Below are 16,822 nucleotides of genomic sequence, written 5' to 3' on the forward strand. Positions count from 1 at the left end.
AAAAATTATTTGAGTCAAAGGGTATTTTGTGCACAACAAAATAGGATGCATTTTATTGTATGGTAATTGCGTGTTTAGTAAACATCCGCCCAGTCGTGTGAGTTCATGTTTATCTAAGAACGATGTTAGTCCCAACAGTTTGTTATTCAAGTTGTTGCGTTGGTCATTTTTCAATAGGTTTAGGTCTTATGTAAAACTGTTTTCTTGGGCTATGTTTAACAAACAAATTTCTGCCTTGTTTAGTTCGTCTACGCTTAATGAGCCGTCTAATCAGGATTTTTTGTTCAAAGAGTTAAATTGAAATCTTAAAATATATGCTACTACTCGATTTAAATGGTTTAAAAGTTTGAAAATTTGTTAAAAGGAAAGGTTTTTTCAGTTATATTTGGATAAGCTTGAATCGTTTTTCGTATTTTGGGAAAGTTGCTTTCATATACTTTCGTTTGAGGCCAAGAATCCTTTTCACTATGCAGCCAGGTTGGCCCTTTCCACCACAATTGATTTTTTATTAGTTAGGTAATGTTTAAGATTTTTTGTAGTTGAACTACTAGATTTCCCACAAAGGTCTATAAAGTGTTCGGTGACATACGAAGCCAACCCAACACAATTGTTGAGTCCGTCCATGAAATTACTTCATCTACAGTGGTTTTCAGTGCTGTTTGAACTTTCTGAATTAGTTTATCTAAAACTAAAATGCCGCACGATTCTAATCGAGGTATGGTTACTAATTTTAATGGAGCAACCTTTGATTTTGCGGTTAATAAAATTATGTCAATGACTCCTTTCGAATCTTCTACTCTTACGTAAACTGCAGCCCCAAATGCCCCGTCATCAGCATCACAAAACCCATGGAGTTGGACGTTTTTCCTGTTATGATGCATGACACCTCTATATATTCGCAAGTCATTTAAATGTAAAAGCTCTTATCTGAAAGTTAACCATTTTGTTTGTAAATGCATCGCTAAGGATTCATCCCAAGTTAATTTTTCAAGCCATAGCTTTTGCATGAACATTTTTGTTATTATTGTAACTCAACAATGCCCCAGGACGGATCCACCTTGTCGTGGTCTTGGGGCTCAGTACCGCTCCATAAGCCAGTGGTAGTGGGGAGCTAATGGATCCAACACCTGCAAGTCCAATCCATCCCCAGGAAGATCTCCGATCTTCCTCAGATTGGACTTGTTCTTCTCGAACCAGTTGACAGTGGGCTGGCGTCTACGTCAGCTTTAGTCTTCTGGTTCAGCTCACCCACATACGTTTACACGTATGCGTTATCCATCTGGGTTGTGATCTTTAGGATCGGTACCCGGGGGGGGGTTTTCTGTCTCTGACTTTCCCCTAATAAAAAAAAAAAACTCAACAATGTTTTCTGCTAATATCTCACGTATATAATAGCAAAGATTAGATGCTAAATAGAAAAAAAGTGCCTATTATATTTACCCTTTTAGTAGTGGAGAGAGCGTGTATGAATTTTCTAAAATGTAAAAAAAGTAATGAAAAATAAATCTTCGAGCGTGTCAGAATTTGATAGTGCATATAACCTATGAACTTTTGTCCACAAGGAGATATTAATCTGCCAAGTAGCTCGTGCGGGATAGCTGTATAACGTAGTAGAAGTTTGGGAAAAAAATTTTTTTCTTGGGCATGTCAGTTATAAAAATTTTTTGTTTTTTTTTCAAAATGTCAGTATTTGTAATTTTAACGGTAAATAACTTTTGACTGGATAATGGAAGCTCATTTCTGAGAAATTTATGTTGAGCTGATGACCTCATCACCTTTAATTTGGCTCACAATACTTGTACTATATAATGATTTATGGTAATTTTGTAAGCCGTTGAAAAATTTAAAAAAAATGAAAATTTTAACTGAAAATGAATAAAATAGAATAGGAACTTTGGAATTAGATCAGATATTTTATTTTTCAATAATTATCTTTATAATCAATCAAAATCTTTTAAATTTAGTCAATAAAATAAAAACTTCTTAGAAATAGTGAAATTTTCATCATATTTCGAATGTGGCCGAATGGAATTTATTAGAAAAATATAAATAAAAAGAATTTTATAGTTATTTTTTTTATTTATTTAATATAAAAAGACTGATATTCAATCTTCTTCGTCTGACGACTCCTCTTCGTACTGGGCGTTCAAATCAGATGAATCATTTTCATCAAAATTTTGCGTATCTGTAACAAGAAATAATAATATTTAATAATAATCTTTTATTTATTTCCTGACATTAGTACAGCAATAAAAAAATACCTGAATCTGGAGTTTCTCCTAAAATATCCGGTGAAATAACAATGTCCTCATAGACGTCTGGAAGCTGATTCCCTATAAACCAATTCATCTCCAACTTTCCTTCAACATTTTTCCATCCGAAATCTGTTGGTGACATGTCACTTATAATTCGAAACTGTGCATTTCGCCACAAACAAACAATGTATTTTGTTCTCAATAAATGTTGCCGTAGCTCTGATTGGCATGGAGGCAAGTTACAAGCATCGTAATTACGTACATTTAGAGAGAATGATTGGGCGATGTCTGCAACTTTATAAGTCTTATTAAAAATTTCATTTCTAGCTAGGTTAACAACTGCTATTTTTTTCAAACCATATAAATGGCCATTGTATGGACAACTCAGCAAAAAGAGCAGAAACGTTGATATATCGCCGAGCATTACCTACTCCGAGATCGATCCATATTTTTATTGATGCTTGCAAACGCTCCATATTACTCAACATAATTACAGCAATATCAGTATCAGAAGTTCTAATAATAACTGTCGAATCTTCTTTAAGTTGACAAGTAAAAATGACAATTTTTGTATCCGCTTCTTCGTGGTCTTGACAAGACAAATCGTAATCAACCTTTTTCGTCACTTCATTATTGGTAGTAGTATATACATAACATAAGTCATGATTGAGGTATATTGTTTTGTCACCGATAATCGTAGCCATCTCGCGATCAGCCCAATGTTCTATCAAAAATTTCACAAAAGCTTCTTTGAATTTTATATTTCTGAGCTCTTTCGCAAAATCAGCGGTTCTTGTTTGTTGTGGGCCTGAGATATGAACATCTTTATCGTTTGTATAACCTCGAAGAGTATGTTCACAATCTTTGATTGAAGGTGTGAAATCGATCGAAGATAATAGCCACGTGACTTGCTGAGTTACTGACAAGACTTTTAAGAATTTTCTTAGACAAATCTCCAAAACTGTGCGGCCCTTGCTTCAAAGTAGTTAAGAAGAAAAATCCATCTACCACAAAATAATCTAACTGATGTGGTGGTTTCTTTTTGTTTAAACTTGCAAAAGTCATAACAGGATTTTTTTTAAAGCTTTATGAAACCTATTTGAATCCATGTTGCATTCTGTGATAAATTTATCTCGTAGAGAGCATTTGATAAAGTAATCGCAATTTCTGGAGTGACAGCTTTTCCAGTCGAAATATTATATAACTGATCTTTATCAAATGAATTGCAGAATGGATTGGTTTGATTAAAATTTGCAAAAAAGCTTCCATCAGCGTACGATTCATTCGATCTGGCTTTAAATTAGAGGCAATATCTTCATGACTATTGTTTAAGCCAGCACAAGTTAAGATATGATGATGCGATATGATTCGAGTTCGAGCACCGTGATTTCTCGCCCATGGTTGTCGAGCAGAGATTGAACTAGTTAAATTTGTGATTCCAGTGAGCCTGCGTGCTACGTCTCCATTAATTGTCTGTTCCAATGTTAAATCTACCGGAATTCGAGAGAAAGGTTTTACTGTTCTTCGAATACCAATTTGCAATTGCCTTCTCAATATGAAAAGCTCCCATATGAATGAAGACATTATCGAATTGTGGTGACTCTTGAGTTTGTATACAGTAGCTTATTCTTGCTATAGCTAAATCATAAGTGACCTGGATGTATGGAGCTTGACATTCGTGCGCTATTTTTTGGCTCAACTGAATAGTAAAACTGTAGAATGATTTGTCGGTGTGTCATTTATTGGAGTGAGATAAGGAACTTTTTGAACCGATGAATTATCAAGAACAATTTTACTGTGATAATCAACCCACATTGGAACATTAGATATTTTACTCATATGTGACATCATCCACGCAACATCTAATTGTTTTATCGGAATATTGAGGTGATTCCATGTAGAAACTTTCAACGCTCGTTTTCTAGATTTACGTCTTGATACTGTAGTTGATATAGATTTTTCCTTAGAGGTAGATCCTTCAGTGAGCGTAGATTTTTCTGTGGGTGTAGATTTTCCATTCGATGTCGAAGACTCTTCATTAGCTAGACATTCATCAGTGTAATTATTAATCCGGCTTGAAGTTGCATTTTCTACTTCATCAGCAATTGGAGTTATCGCATTTTCATCCTGAACAATATCTTGAAAAATGATTCCTACTGTGTCGTGAAGAGTGTCTTTTCCATTCAAGGTTTCCATGAAACGACCAATTGTCGAACGCTACTCCAGTATTTAAATCTGGACGACGTAAAATATCTTCGGGACATACAAAATTACTATTGGCTGTAGAGAAAGCTAATGCTGTTGCTAACTCTTCCAAAATAGTGTAAGAGCACCAATGTCCATATCTTGATAGTAAATTAATAATTTTCTTTCAGTTACAGAGACTCTTTGCTGCCAGACCAAAATTTATGTGCTTCGAAGTCGTAACTTTGTGACTACAAGCAGCCTATACTAGATCTTGACCGAGGGAAAACTTTGTAAGCTCATAATTTTCTTCTTTTCTCTCACGTTTCTTTCGTGATAAGTGAGAAACATCACCCAAAATAAATGATTCTAAAAAACAAGTGAGAAGTTCTAGAATATAATCACGCTCACCTCGAATTAAATCTTCTGCGGTACAATCATCGGGAAATGTTGTCTTTACAGAATCAATAACTTCTTCTCGGAGTCGTAATGCAACAGAGCGAACTGTTTCTTTCAAAGTCATAGTTTTAAATAAATCTTTGTATGTCATGAAATTAGCGGAAAATGGGGCAAGAAATTTTTTTTTCTCTGCATATATAATTTTTATTTTTTTATCAAAAGTTTCCATTAATTTTTTCTCCAAATGACGGTCAGAAGTAATGGTAATTGAATCAGACGATAACTATTAGATTGTTCGATTAATAATTGAAGATATTCTTTCTTAATATGATCAAAGAAGAAACATTTGTCGTAATTGTCAACTTCATAAAATTAAATTAACTAAAACTCTACATTACTCCTCCTCTAGTAGCGGAGCCATGAAATGAAATAAAACATTTAAATATTCAAATACACCAAAATATGAAATGTTGAAATATTTCTTCTTCATAATCTAAATCTCACTTTTCTCGTAGATTTATGTGGATCATTGGTGTTTATTTGGTTTGCAGCATAGTTATGTTCCGTGGATATAATGTCCTCTTTAAGTAAATAAGCGGGTTTAAGCCGATCTTTTGAAATATTGCACTTCTTCGATTTAATATCCAGTGTATAGTATTTCTCTTGTCTTTTTAATACTTGGAATGGTCCATCAAAAGGTTGTTCTAATGGCTTCCGGACAGTATCTCTTCTAACAAAGACGTGTGTACAATTTTCTAAATCTTGTGGAACAAAAATTTTTGTTTGAGCATGTTCCGTTTGCATTGGACTTAACATACTCATTTTTTCTTTAAGTTTTGTGACAAAGGTTGCAGGATCTGCTGTGGTAAATGTTGGATTTAAAAATTCTCCTGGTAGCGTTATTGTTGCTCCATAAACTAGTTCTGCTGGTAGTCCTTTCGTATTAGGGCTCTCAAACCTAATAAAATGGTGGGCAAAACTTCTGTCCATTTTTGAGTATTGTGGCACTTAATAGAATTTTTTAGCGTTCTATGCCATCTTTCTATCTTACCGTTTGTTTGTGGATGATATGGACTTGTTCTAACTCTTTTCGATCCAATTAGACAAGATAAGGCTTGAAATAGCTGACTTTCAAATTGCCTACCTTGATCTGTTATGATCTTTGAAGGGCAACCAAATCTGCTGATCCGGCCTGCATAAAATTTTTCAGCTACAGTTTCTGCAGTCATATCAACCATGGGAATTGCCTCGGTCCAACAAGTATATCTGTCTATGCATGTGAGACAATAACTGTAACCGTTTGATGATGGTAAAGGTCCAATTATATCAATATTAATTTCTTGAAAACGTTCTTTAGGTAATTCAATTTTGGTGAAAGGTGTAATTGTGTGTCTGTGTATTTTAGATTTCTGACACTGGATAAATGCTTTTGTCCATGATTTAATATCTATCTTCATTTTGGGCCAGATATAACGATCTGTAATCAACTTTATTGTTGCTCGTATCCCTGGATGAGATAGTTTATGAAGTTTTTCAAAAACTTTCTTTCTAAAACTTTGTGGTACAAATGGCCTGATTTTATTTTCTTCTGAAATATCACAATAAACTTCTATAGAGTTTGGATATACTATTTTTTTCAGTTTAAGTCCTGTTGAATCTGAATCTAGAAGTCTTTGTAATTCTTGATCTAGAGTTTGGTGATGACTGAATTCCTCTAATTGTACAGTATTTGTTAAATCTATTGAATTAATTCTGCTTAACGTATCAGCAACTATGTTTGATTTTCCTTTTATGTGTATTATTTCTGTACTGAATTGTCCTATAAAATCAAGTTGACGTGCCTGTCTAGGTGATGCTTTGTCCATTTTTTGTTGAAAAGCATATGTTAAAGGTTTATGATCTGTGTATATCGTGAAATTTCGACCTTCAAGCATGTGACGAAATTGTTTGATTGCAGCGAAAATAGCTAGCAGTTCACGATCGTAAGTACTATATTTGGCTTCAGCAGTTGAAAGTTTGCGAGAAAAGAAACTTAACGGTTTCCAAACGCCTTCTTCATATTGTTCAATTACGGCTCCTATGGCATAGTCAGATGCGTCAGTAGTTAAGGAAACTGCAGCGTTAGTCTTTGGATGTACTAACTGCATAGCATTGGTTAGTTCTTGTTTAACTTTCTCAAATGCTTCAACTGTTTCATCTGTCCAATTTACCTTTGTTTTGTCGTTTTTAGGACTGTTTTTCAGGTAATCATTTAAGATTGCTTGTGTTTTTGCTGTATTTGGCATAAATCTCCTGTAGAAATTTATGACGCCAAGAAATCTACGCAATTCATTTTTTGTGCTTGGTTTCTTGAAGTTTCTGATTATCGCTACTTTCTCTGGTAATGGAGAGGTTCCTTGTTTACTTATTTCATAGCCAAGAAATTGCACTTTTTCTTCTCCAAAGCAGCATTTTGCCGGATTTATCTGTAATCCGTTTTCTGTTAATCTTTTAAAGAGTGTATGTAGGTGTGTTTTATGTTCTTCAATACTGTTTGAAGCTATCAAAATATCATCGATATATGGAAAACAGAAAGGTAAATCTCTTAGAATATTGTTAATATACCTCTGGAAAGTCTGAGCAGCGTTGCTTAGTCCGAATGGCATTTTTAGAAATTCAAATAATCCAAATGGAGTAACTACAGCGGTTTTTGGAATTGATTCTTTTTGTTTGAGCATGTTCCGTTTGCATTGGACTTAACATACTCATTTTTTCTTTAAGTTTTGTGACAAAGGTTGCAGGATCTGCTGTGGTAAATGTTGGATTTAAAAATTCTCCTGGTAGCGTTATTGTTGCTCCATAAACTAGTTCTGCTGGTAGTCCTTTCGTATTAGGGCTCTCAAACCTAATAAAATGGTGGGCAAAACTTCTGTCCATTTTTGAGTATTGTGGCACTTAATAGAATTTTTTAGCGTTCTATGCCATCTTTCTATCTTACCGTTTGTTTGTGGATGATATGGACTTGTTCTAACTCTTTTCGATCCAATTAGACAAGATAAGGCTTGAAATAGCTGACTTTCAAATTGCCTACCTTGATCTGTTATGATCTTTGAAGGGCAACCAAATCTGCTGATCCGGCCTGCATAAAATTTTTCAGCTACAGTTTCTGCAGTCATATCAACCATGGGAATTGCCTCGGTCCAACAAGTATATCTGTCTATGCATGTGAGACAATAACTGTAACCGTTTGATGATGGTAAAGGTCCAATTATATCAATATTAATTTCTTGAAAACGTTCTTTAGGTAATTCAATTTTGGTGAAAGGTGTAATTGTGTGTCTGTGTATTTTAGATTTCTGACACTGGATAAATGCTTTTGTCCATGATTTAATATCTATCTTCATTTTGGGCCAGATATAACGATCTGTAATCAACTTTATTGTTGCTCGTATCCCTGGATGAGATAGTTTATGAAGTTTTTCAAAAACTTTCTTTCTAAAACTTTGTGGTACAAATGGCCTGATTTTATTTTCTTCTGAAATATCACAATAAACTTCTATAGAGTTTGGATATACTATTTTTTTCAGTTTAAGTCCTGTTGAATCTGAATCTAGAAGTCTTTGTAATTCTTGATCTAGAGTTTGGTGATGACTGAATTCCTCTAATTGTACAGTATTTGTTAAATCTATTGAATTAATTCTGCTTAACGTATCAGCAACTATGTTTGATTTTCCTTTTATGTGTATTATTTCTGTACTGAATTGTCCTATAAAATCAAGTTGACGTGCCTGTCTAGGTGATGCTTTGTCCATTTTTTGTTGAAAAGCATATGTTAAAGGTTTATGATCTGTGTATATCGTGAAATTTCGACCTTCAAGCATGTGACGAAATTGTTTGATTGCAGCGAAAATAGCTAGCAGTTCACGATCGTAAGTACTATATTTGGCTTCAGCAGTTGAAAGTTTGCGAGAAAAGAAACTTAACGGTTTCCAAACGCCTTCTTCATATTGTTCAATTACGGCTCCTATGGCATAGTCAGATGCGTCAGTAGTTAAGGAAACTGCAGCGTTAGTCTTTGGATGTACTAACTGCATAGCATTGGTTAGTTCTTGTTTAACTTTCTCAAATGCTTCAACTGTTTCATCTGTCCAATTTACCTTTGTTTTGTCGTTTTTAGGACTGTTTTTCAGGTAATCATTTAAGATTGCTTGTGTTTTTGCTGTATTTGGCATAAATCTCCTGTAGAAATTTATGACGCCAAGAAATCTACGCAATTCATTTTTTGTGCTTGGTTTCTTGAAGTTTCTGATTATCGCTACTTTCTCTGGTAATGGAGAGGTTCCTTGTTTACTTATTTCATAGCCAAGAAATTGCACTTTTTCTTCTCCAAAGCAGCATTTTGCCGGATTTATCTGTAATCCGTTTTCTGTTAATCTTTTAAAGAGTGTATGTAGGTGTGTTTTATGTTCTTCAATACTGTTTGAAGCTATCAAAATATCATCGATATATGGAAAACAGAAAGGTAAATCTCTTAGAATATTGTTAATATACCTCTGGAAAGTCTGAGCAGCGTTGCTTAGTCCGAATGGCATTTTTAGAAATTCAAATAATCCAAATGGAGTAACTACAGCGGTTTTTGGAATTGATTCTTTTTCCATGGGAATTTGGTGATAAGCTCGTGTCAAGTCTATTGTTGAAAATATGACTGATCCATCTAACATACATGAAAAGTCATGAATATGCGGTATAGGGTAACGATCTTGTTTGGTAACTGCATTTAGACGTCTATAATCACCAACTGGTCGCCATGAACCATCTTTCTTCTTCACCATGTGAAGTGGGCTTGACCAATCACTATTAGATAAGCGACATATACCTTGTTTGACCATATATTCAAATTCCTGTTTAACTGTTTTTAATCGATCTGGTGCTAATCGTCTGCATTTTGCTTTGAGTGGTGCACCAACGGTCTCGATTTCGTGTTGTGTTCGGTTTGCTTTACTGTTTTTGCATCTGTTTGGGTTTGTGATTTCGGGGTACTCCTTAATTATATCACAAAACTTTTGCTCAGGATGCAATGTGAATATTGAAACTTGGTTAATATTGATTTGTTTTCCTTTACTGGATAGTTTTGTTGTGCGGTCAATTAATTGGCTTCTACGGATATCGACTAATAAGTCATAACTGTGTAAGAAGTCTGATCCTAAAATTGGTTTATCGACATCTGCTATGCAGAAATTCCAAGCAAAATCTCTGCGTAAGCCTAGACTCACTGTAAGTCTTTTATAACCATAAGTTTTTATTGTAGTACCGTTTGCGGCATACAAAACTAACGTTGTTGGTGGCGTGCGACAGTGACTCTTAGGTAGAATAGATATATCTGAACCAGAATCTATTAAAAACTTTTGTTTGGTTGTGGGATCTAATACTACAAGTCTGCGACTAATATTCGCCACGCCGTCCGTCGCGTTAACGGACGTGGACTTTAGTTTTCCGTGTCTGGATTTTTATAACTGCATGGTGCAACGCAATGTTTTGCTTTATCTTGATATTTTTCATGGTACCAGCATAATTTACTATCCCTTTTTCTACTTCTAGAACGTGAACGTGGTCTATTGTCCAGTTGTATTTTTATTTTCTGTACTTCTTTTATGAGGTTTTGAAGGATTTCTTCAGTGGTGCTGTTTGTTGTGCCTGTTTGCTTTTGTACAGCATATGTACTAGGTCTTTCAATATCTACAATTTTATCAGCCATTATGGATAATTTTTCCATAGTATCGTCACTTGTCGTTAGTATTGATTGCACATGAATGGGTAATCTTTAGAGCCACAGCGTTTTAACAAGGTCGTGAGGTACAGCCGTTCCGGCTAAACTTTTCATTTGTGTTAAAAGTTCGGATGGTTTTCTTTCCCCTAACTCGATATCGGACAACAACTTTTTTATCTTCTTTTCTTGAGATTCGCTAAAAACAGATATTAGTTTTTCTTTTATATTTGTATATTTCTCACTGGGTGGTGGGTTGATAACTTCGTCAGTGATTTGTTGCAATATGTCTGTATCTATGGCGCTCAATACGTGATGATATTTAGTCGAGTCTGTTGTTATTCCAGCCAATGCGAATTGTGACTCTATTTGTAAGAACCATATTCTTGGATCTTTCTTCCAAAAATGTGGAGTTTTAATGCTGACTCGTTCAACTCGTGCTTCCGTTGTGGTAGCTGGGGTATCCCTTTGTTCGTTCTGCATGGTCCACGTGTTTGTACCAATGTTAATGTACGCTTCTTGATAATTTGCGTGTTGGATGGGGTCACCAATTTGTCGTGATTGTCAACTTCATAAAATTAAATTAACTAAAACTCTACACATTCATTTTTTTTGACAACATACTCCTCCAATATTTCACAAAGTATAATATAAGTTACATTTGATGCTCTCCGTCTTTTAACAAAATCACAATCTTCTCCTTTAGAAATATCCCGTAAATATTGATCTTTGCAACATTTATGGTAAGGAATGCTAGAATCATCAAAATAAGAACTAATTTTTTCTAGCATATCTATGTCATTATGTTCAGTTGCTGCACTTTTTAGAACATCAACTGTTGTGTTTCTACTAACAACCAAAAGAATTTCACGGCCTTTATGCCGTTTGCGTGTTTTTTCGCAAATAAAACATGTCTACTGTGTCAAATTTTCTTCATTTGAATCCTCAAAATGACTTGCTTCGGCAATATCCTGCAGTATATCTGGCCTGAAATTATTATTACAATAAAAAATCCATAATTAATATCGTAAAACTAAAATTACTTTAATTATTAAAATTATAAAAAATAAATAAATTTGATTATTCATCCTCCAACTCACGGATGTGACCCTTAAGTTTTGATTTCTTGATGGGCCGAGCAGGCACTTCCGACGAGAAGCCACGCGTTGTAGAGTCCTGGGCAGGCGGAGAACACCCCCCCAACTTTCGCGATCGATTATTACCGCTAGACTTCATGGCGGTACTGCACAAACACTGAACACAACACTACAATTTAAAACAAGTTTTGCGCTAGTTGCTACCCCCAAACACAACACGAATGTTGGGGTTAATTATTGAGGTTATGTCAATTTTGCAACGATGTCTCGTTGCGATAAATAGTATTTACTATTTGTATTTTAATAAAGGCGAGTATGTGCTGATCGCACAAGACCTTCCATTATGTCCCGGTTTTATCGCTGCCGAAACTTGTTACACAATTACGTTTGTTTGCCCGTCACACACACACACTTCTCTTTACTCGATCGGTAAAAAAAAAACCTCAATACATCGACTCGTCTGTGGAGGGGAACCGCATGCTAAACGCAGAAAACCAAATGATCCCCTCCAGTCAGTCCGGCCCGCCCACATAATTGCATGTATATCTTTCTTTTTTGTTTACAAAGAGGTATTGATGTTCCTTCTCAATACGCGAGTAGATACGTTCATAATTTTTTCCATTGTATAATGTCGCACATCAATGTGTTTTATCCTTTTAATACATATTATATTCTTGGAAATATTTATTGCAGTCTGATTATCGTTGTATAACGTTACACAAATTGTAGCACCAATTAACTCGACACTCAACAAATTTCGCAAGAAAACAGCTTCCTTTGAAGCATGTGAGATCGCCATATATTCTGCTTCTGTAACCGAAAGCGCGACATCTTTTGTTTACAACTTGCCAATGATATTGCACAATTACTCAATTTAAAAACGTAACCTGTTCTGTCACATTTGTTATAGCCCCTTTCAAGTATCTGAGAATTCGCTTTGCATATCTTCAATGAGTCTTATTGTACGAATTATTAAATTGACTTAGAAAACTCACGCTATAGGAAATGGCCGGCCTTATCATTATAGCTAAATACATCAAGCTACCAACCAATCTTTGGTAAGGTATCTGATCAACGATTTCATTTCCCTGGCTTTCTAGTGTCAATTTAACCTCCATAGGCCTTTTTACAATTTTTGCTTCCAGCATATTAAATTTCTTTAACAGATTTACTACATAATTTCTCTAACTCAGTGTAATTGACTTTTCTTCCTTGTTATAATCAATTACCATTCACAAACATTCTTTAATTCCTCCCAAATCTTTAACATTAAAATTTTTATTTAATTTCTTTTTCAAAGTTTCTGCATCATCATTTGAAAAAATGAAAAAGTCATCTACATACAAAGAAATTATAGTAATCAGTTTTTCATTTCGTTTTATATACAGTGCGAAAAATGCTCTGGATGTTGTAAGTGATGGATGCACTACAAAGAGAGTAAAATGTTACAAGTTAGTAGTTTGGTGTTAACTTGTGGGGTGAACACCTAGTTGTAATATCTGCTGGAGTAAATAATAGGTGTACGAATACGGGCGATACACAACAGAAATGCACTTGAGTTTTGTTAGGTTTATTAATTACTGTGGATTGAAAGGGATTGAAGCTGATTCAGATGGAAGAGTGCGGACGAGAGTTGAGGCAGTGATTGCGGCGGAATGAGAGCGAGAAATTTGGATCAGAACAAAGTATATTTTTTATTTTAGTATAAAAATGTTACATTTATTATCGATTAAATTTACTGAAAGTTTACGAGATATCCGTTGGTGCTTGTTTGATTTGTTTTTTATTTATATGGTATATTTTTGGAATTTTATTATCTTGTTTATTTATTTTAAAAATATTCTTTCTTTTTGATGAACTAAATAGATTATGTTAAGTTCGGTTAGATATTTCTTTTTTTTTGAAAACATTCTATTTTTAATAAACTTCCTGAAAAAAGATTAGGCATACAGTGGAAAAATTTTTTTTCACAAAAATTTCAAGGGAAAACCTTAAAAATAAGTATTTTTCAAATTTAAAATGAATTTTTCTCTAAAAATTTTTGATTTTTTTCAATTTACCAACACAGAGTTCTCATTACGAATAAAAATAGAACATTTCAAAAAATATAAGAAATGAAAATGTGGGTTTTTAATGAAATTTTGAAAAAAATAGGCATATAATATAGAAAAATTTTTTCATAAAATAAATAAAAATATAAAATAAAACACTCTAATTAAAAACATATTATTGTGTCCTAAGACAAACTAAAATTGAACTAAAAAAATTTCCGCTTCTATATTTATTCCGTCACACAAATTCATGTAGGTGGGAAACAAATAAGGCTTCTGACGTTCCAAATTGGCGCCGCAACTTTCTTTTTGACCTCATCCACATGTTTTCAATGTTTTGTGTATGAATGGTGGCATCATCAGGATCCACAAAATTTCTCTCATGAATAATTCTATCATGAGTGTAGATCCCATCCTTAATTGTATCTACCCCATCGTATGCCCTCCATCCATCTGATATTATATGGGATCCGAGTAAAATATACCTATTAAATCATGACACTTTTAATTTTAAAAAGAAAACTATAAATAAAAATAACTCAAAAGGTATTCTGTAAGATAATAATAAAATAAACTCAAAAGGTATGTAAAATAATAATAAAACATAATTGATAAAATCTTAATACTATTAACGTGTTACCTGTCATCCTCCTGGCTTGGCATATATTTGTTTAAAATATCACTTACCATAAATTGTTTTTTGTCTAAAAATAGTAACTACAGTGCAATTTTCCTTATAAATCGAGAAATTTCCATGGAAAATCTGCGATTTATTTGGAAATGAGCATATTCATCAATTATAAGCTATTACAAAGCCCTAATCAGAAATACATTCAAACCTCTGAATCATTTCGTGGAGGGTTGCAGTTGTCCTATCAGGAACTTCAACAAGGAAGCATTTCCCTGTTCCCCTTTCAATTCCTCCAAATACCCACTTTCCCTCAGTCCACCGACCTCTATTATATTTGCGGTGGGAAAACTTGGACTCATCAATCTCCACCGTTTTGGGCTCGAGAGTTTCCTCATCAAAACCCCCAATAACGTTCGGATTGTTTATGAGGTCCACCTCACAAATTTCCCGCCAAAACGAACACCAGTCCACTATTGTGTGGGTGGAATTTGATCCAAGGTGTGCCTCCCTCTCAATGTCTTCGTGTGGCATTTCTATGCTCCAACAATAAATGATGATCATTGATTGTAGCAAACTAAGTTTGCTGTTAGCAAAAAATGAGCCATGCCTAAATAAAAATTATTAATAATTTACAATAAGATTCAGTAAAAAAAGAACCAGTTTAACCTTATCGATTTTCGGGTGGTACATAATCGGCATTTCCACCGAAAACCGTCTATTCCACCTGAATATTTGTTTAGAGACATAGGAATGTCACACACATCGCAAGTGAAATGGTTTTTTATTAAGCCTCTTCTGGCCAACCACTCCATCATCTCTTTTTTTGATTCGGGGAAATCTCTTAAACAATGATTTTCAATTTTAATTTCCTCAATAGTGAGGACTTCGTCAACAATTTCTGTTGGCGCCATTATATTCAAATCCTTAAAAAAACTAAACAATTTCGTTTCAAAATTATTATTATTCATAGCTAATATTATAATTAAAATAAAAATATGAATACCTAAAAATACTAAACTAAAGCTATAGCACAATCTGAAATAGTTGAAATAAGATTAATAATATAATATATATTTAAATTAATTTTTTACTTACTAACAAATTTAATATAATACCAAATCAAACACAATAAAAATTGTCTATAAATCAAACTAACACAAATTAATAAACACGAAGATAACACTACACAAAAGGATAAACACGAACACAGGTTAGAAATGAAATATTGAATGAAAATATAAAAATTCACAGCGGCAACGTTGAGTCCAATTTCGAGGTTCCAGAATTGCCAACTTAATCTTAGGCCGCTACAATGCAGTTTTACCATGAAAGGAAACTTCCTTGCCCTTCTCATACATGCAATTTAATTGTAAGTAAAAACTGCTTGTAAACAAAGACCACCATGGATTCATGAAGTAGTAACGTTTCTAATTAAATTTGTGCGTGATAGTCCGAAACGGGAGGCAGAATTTGAGTTTTTTTGGTAAGTTTGCAAAGGCTCGAATGCAAATTAAGGAAAAATAATAGTAGTTAAATATAATAGTGGTTAACTCAACATCAAGCTATTGAACGTTTGTTGTTGTGTTGGCCGACCATAGTGGCTTATTTATCTGATATGACAAACAAAAACACAAATTACAAATAACGTTGGGTTATATTATATAATTAGAGCAATTTATTGTACGACATACTTCGGCCATATTGACTGCCTCTGCCCACAAACTTTTTGACAAGTTGCGAGCGTGCAACATAGAAGCAGCTAGTTCCGAAATGGTTCGAAGGTCTCTTTCAGCTCGCCCATTCTGTTCCGGAGTAAAAGGCGCCGTTCGTCCATGTATGATACCTTTTTCTGTTAAATAATTGTTAAAGATTTTGTTCATGTACTCAGTTCCATTATCCGAACGAAGTACTTTGACAACCCGATTAAATTGATTTTTAATTAATTCAACAAAAGTATTGAATTTCTCTAGCACTTCGCTCTTATGCTTTAGCACATACAGGTATATAAAACCTGTGGTATCATCCTTAAATGTAACGTAGAATCTTGCGCCACCAATGGATTCAGTTGCTATCGGACCAACCACATCAGAATGTATTATTTCACCCGGTCTATATGTACGTTTTTCGGATGATTTGAAGGATCGCCTCTTGGACTTTCCATAGATACAGGCTTCACACACAAATTCACCTTTCTGAGGTAATTTGATGTCTTTCAATAATCCAAGCTTGACTGTCTATCTCATCGCAGTCAAACTAATATGGCCAAGTCGCTCGTGCCATAACTTAAAGTCGTCTTCTACAAAATTTGCTTCGATGGTTATTGGTACTCGAGCAAGCATTCGATAAGTGTTATTTGAGTGACGTATTGCATTTGCAACCACATTGCCATTAAGACTAAAAAACATTTTATCGCCTTGGACCATGGTGGAAATACCCAAAGTAGAAGCTGCACCTATGCTAAA

At 34.2% G+C, this 16,822-nt stretch overlaps 2 protein-coding genes across 2 annotated transcripts; both read right to left on the minus strand.

Moving 5' to 3' along the window:
* Positions 1–2,105: 2,105 nt before the first annotated feature.
* Positions 2,106–3,116, minus strand: LOC126265573 (uncharacterized). Its single transcript, XM_049967450.1, has 2 exons — positions 2,262–3,116; positions 2,106–2,185 (listed from the first exon to the last, which is right to left on the minus strand). Exons 1-2 carry the CDS (start codon positions 2,677–2,679, stop codon positions 2,106–2,108), a joined length of 498 nt encoding a protein of 165 aa, XP_049823407.1. The 5' UTR covers positions 2,680–3,116.
* An 11,150-nt stretch (positions 3,117–14,266) lies between these two features.
* On the minus strand, positions 14,267–16,539 carry LOC126265732 (uncharacterized). The gene is made up of 2 exons (XM_049968191.1): positions 15,027–16,539; positions 14,267–14,967 (listed from the first exon to the last, which is right to left on the minus strand). Exons 1-2 carry the CDS (start codon positions 15,326–15,328, stop codon positions 14,547–14,549), a joined length of 723 nt encoding a protein of 240 aa, XP_049824148.1. The 5' UTR covers positions 15,329–16,539; the 3' UTR covers positions 14,267–14,546.
* Between the last annotated feature and the right edge of the window lie 283 nt (positions 16,540–16,822).

Source organism: Aethina tumida, chromosome 5 (genome assembly GCF_024364675.1).
Source record: "Aethina tumida isolate Nest 87 chromosome 5, icAetTumi1.1, whole genome shotgun sequence".
Taxonomy (NCBI): Eukaryota; Metazoa; Arthropoda; class Insecta; order Coleoptera; family Nitidulidae; genus Aethina; species Aethina tumida.

What these genes read in the sequence shown, in the direction of transcription:
- LOC126265573 (XM_049967450.1), bottom strand. Translation starts at nt 2,679, where the DNA reads ATGCTCGGCGATATATCAACGTTTCTGCTCTTTTTGCTGAGTTGTCCA. An exon ending in AGGAGAAACTCCAGATTCAG is followed by an intron (nt 2,186 to 2,261) that starts GTATTTTTTTAT and finishes TTCTTGTTACAG; the next exon opens with ATACGCAAAATTTTGATGAA.
- LOC126265732 (XM_049968191.1), bottom strand. Translation starts at nt 15,328, where the DNA reads ATGAATAATAATAATTTTGAAACGAAATTGTTTAGTTTTTTTAAGGAT. An exon ending in ACCACCCGAAAATCGATAAG is followed by an intron (nt 14,968 to 15,026) that starts GTTAAACTGGTT and finishes ATTTTTATTTAG; the next exon opens with GCATGGCTCATTTTTTGCTA.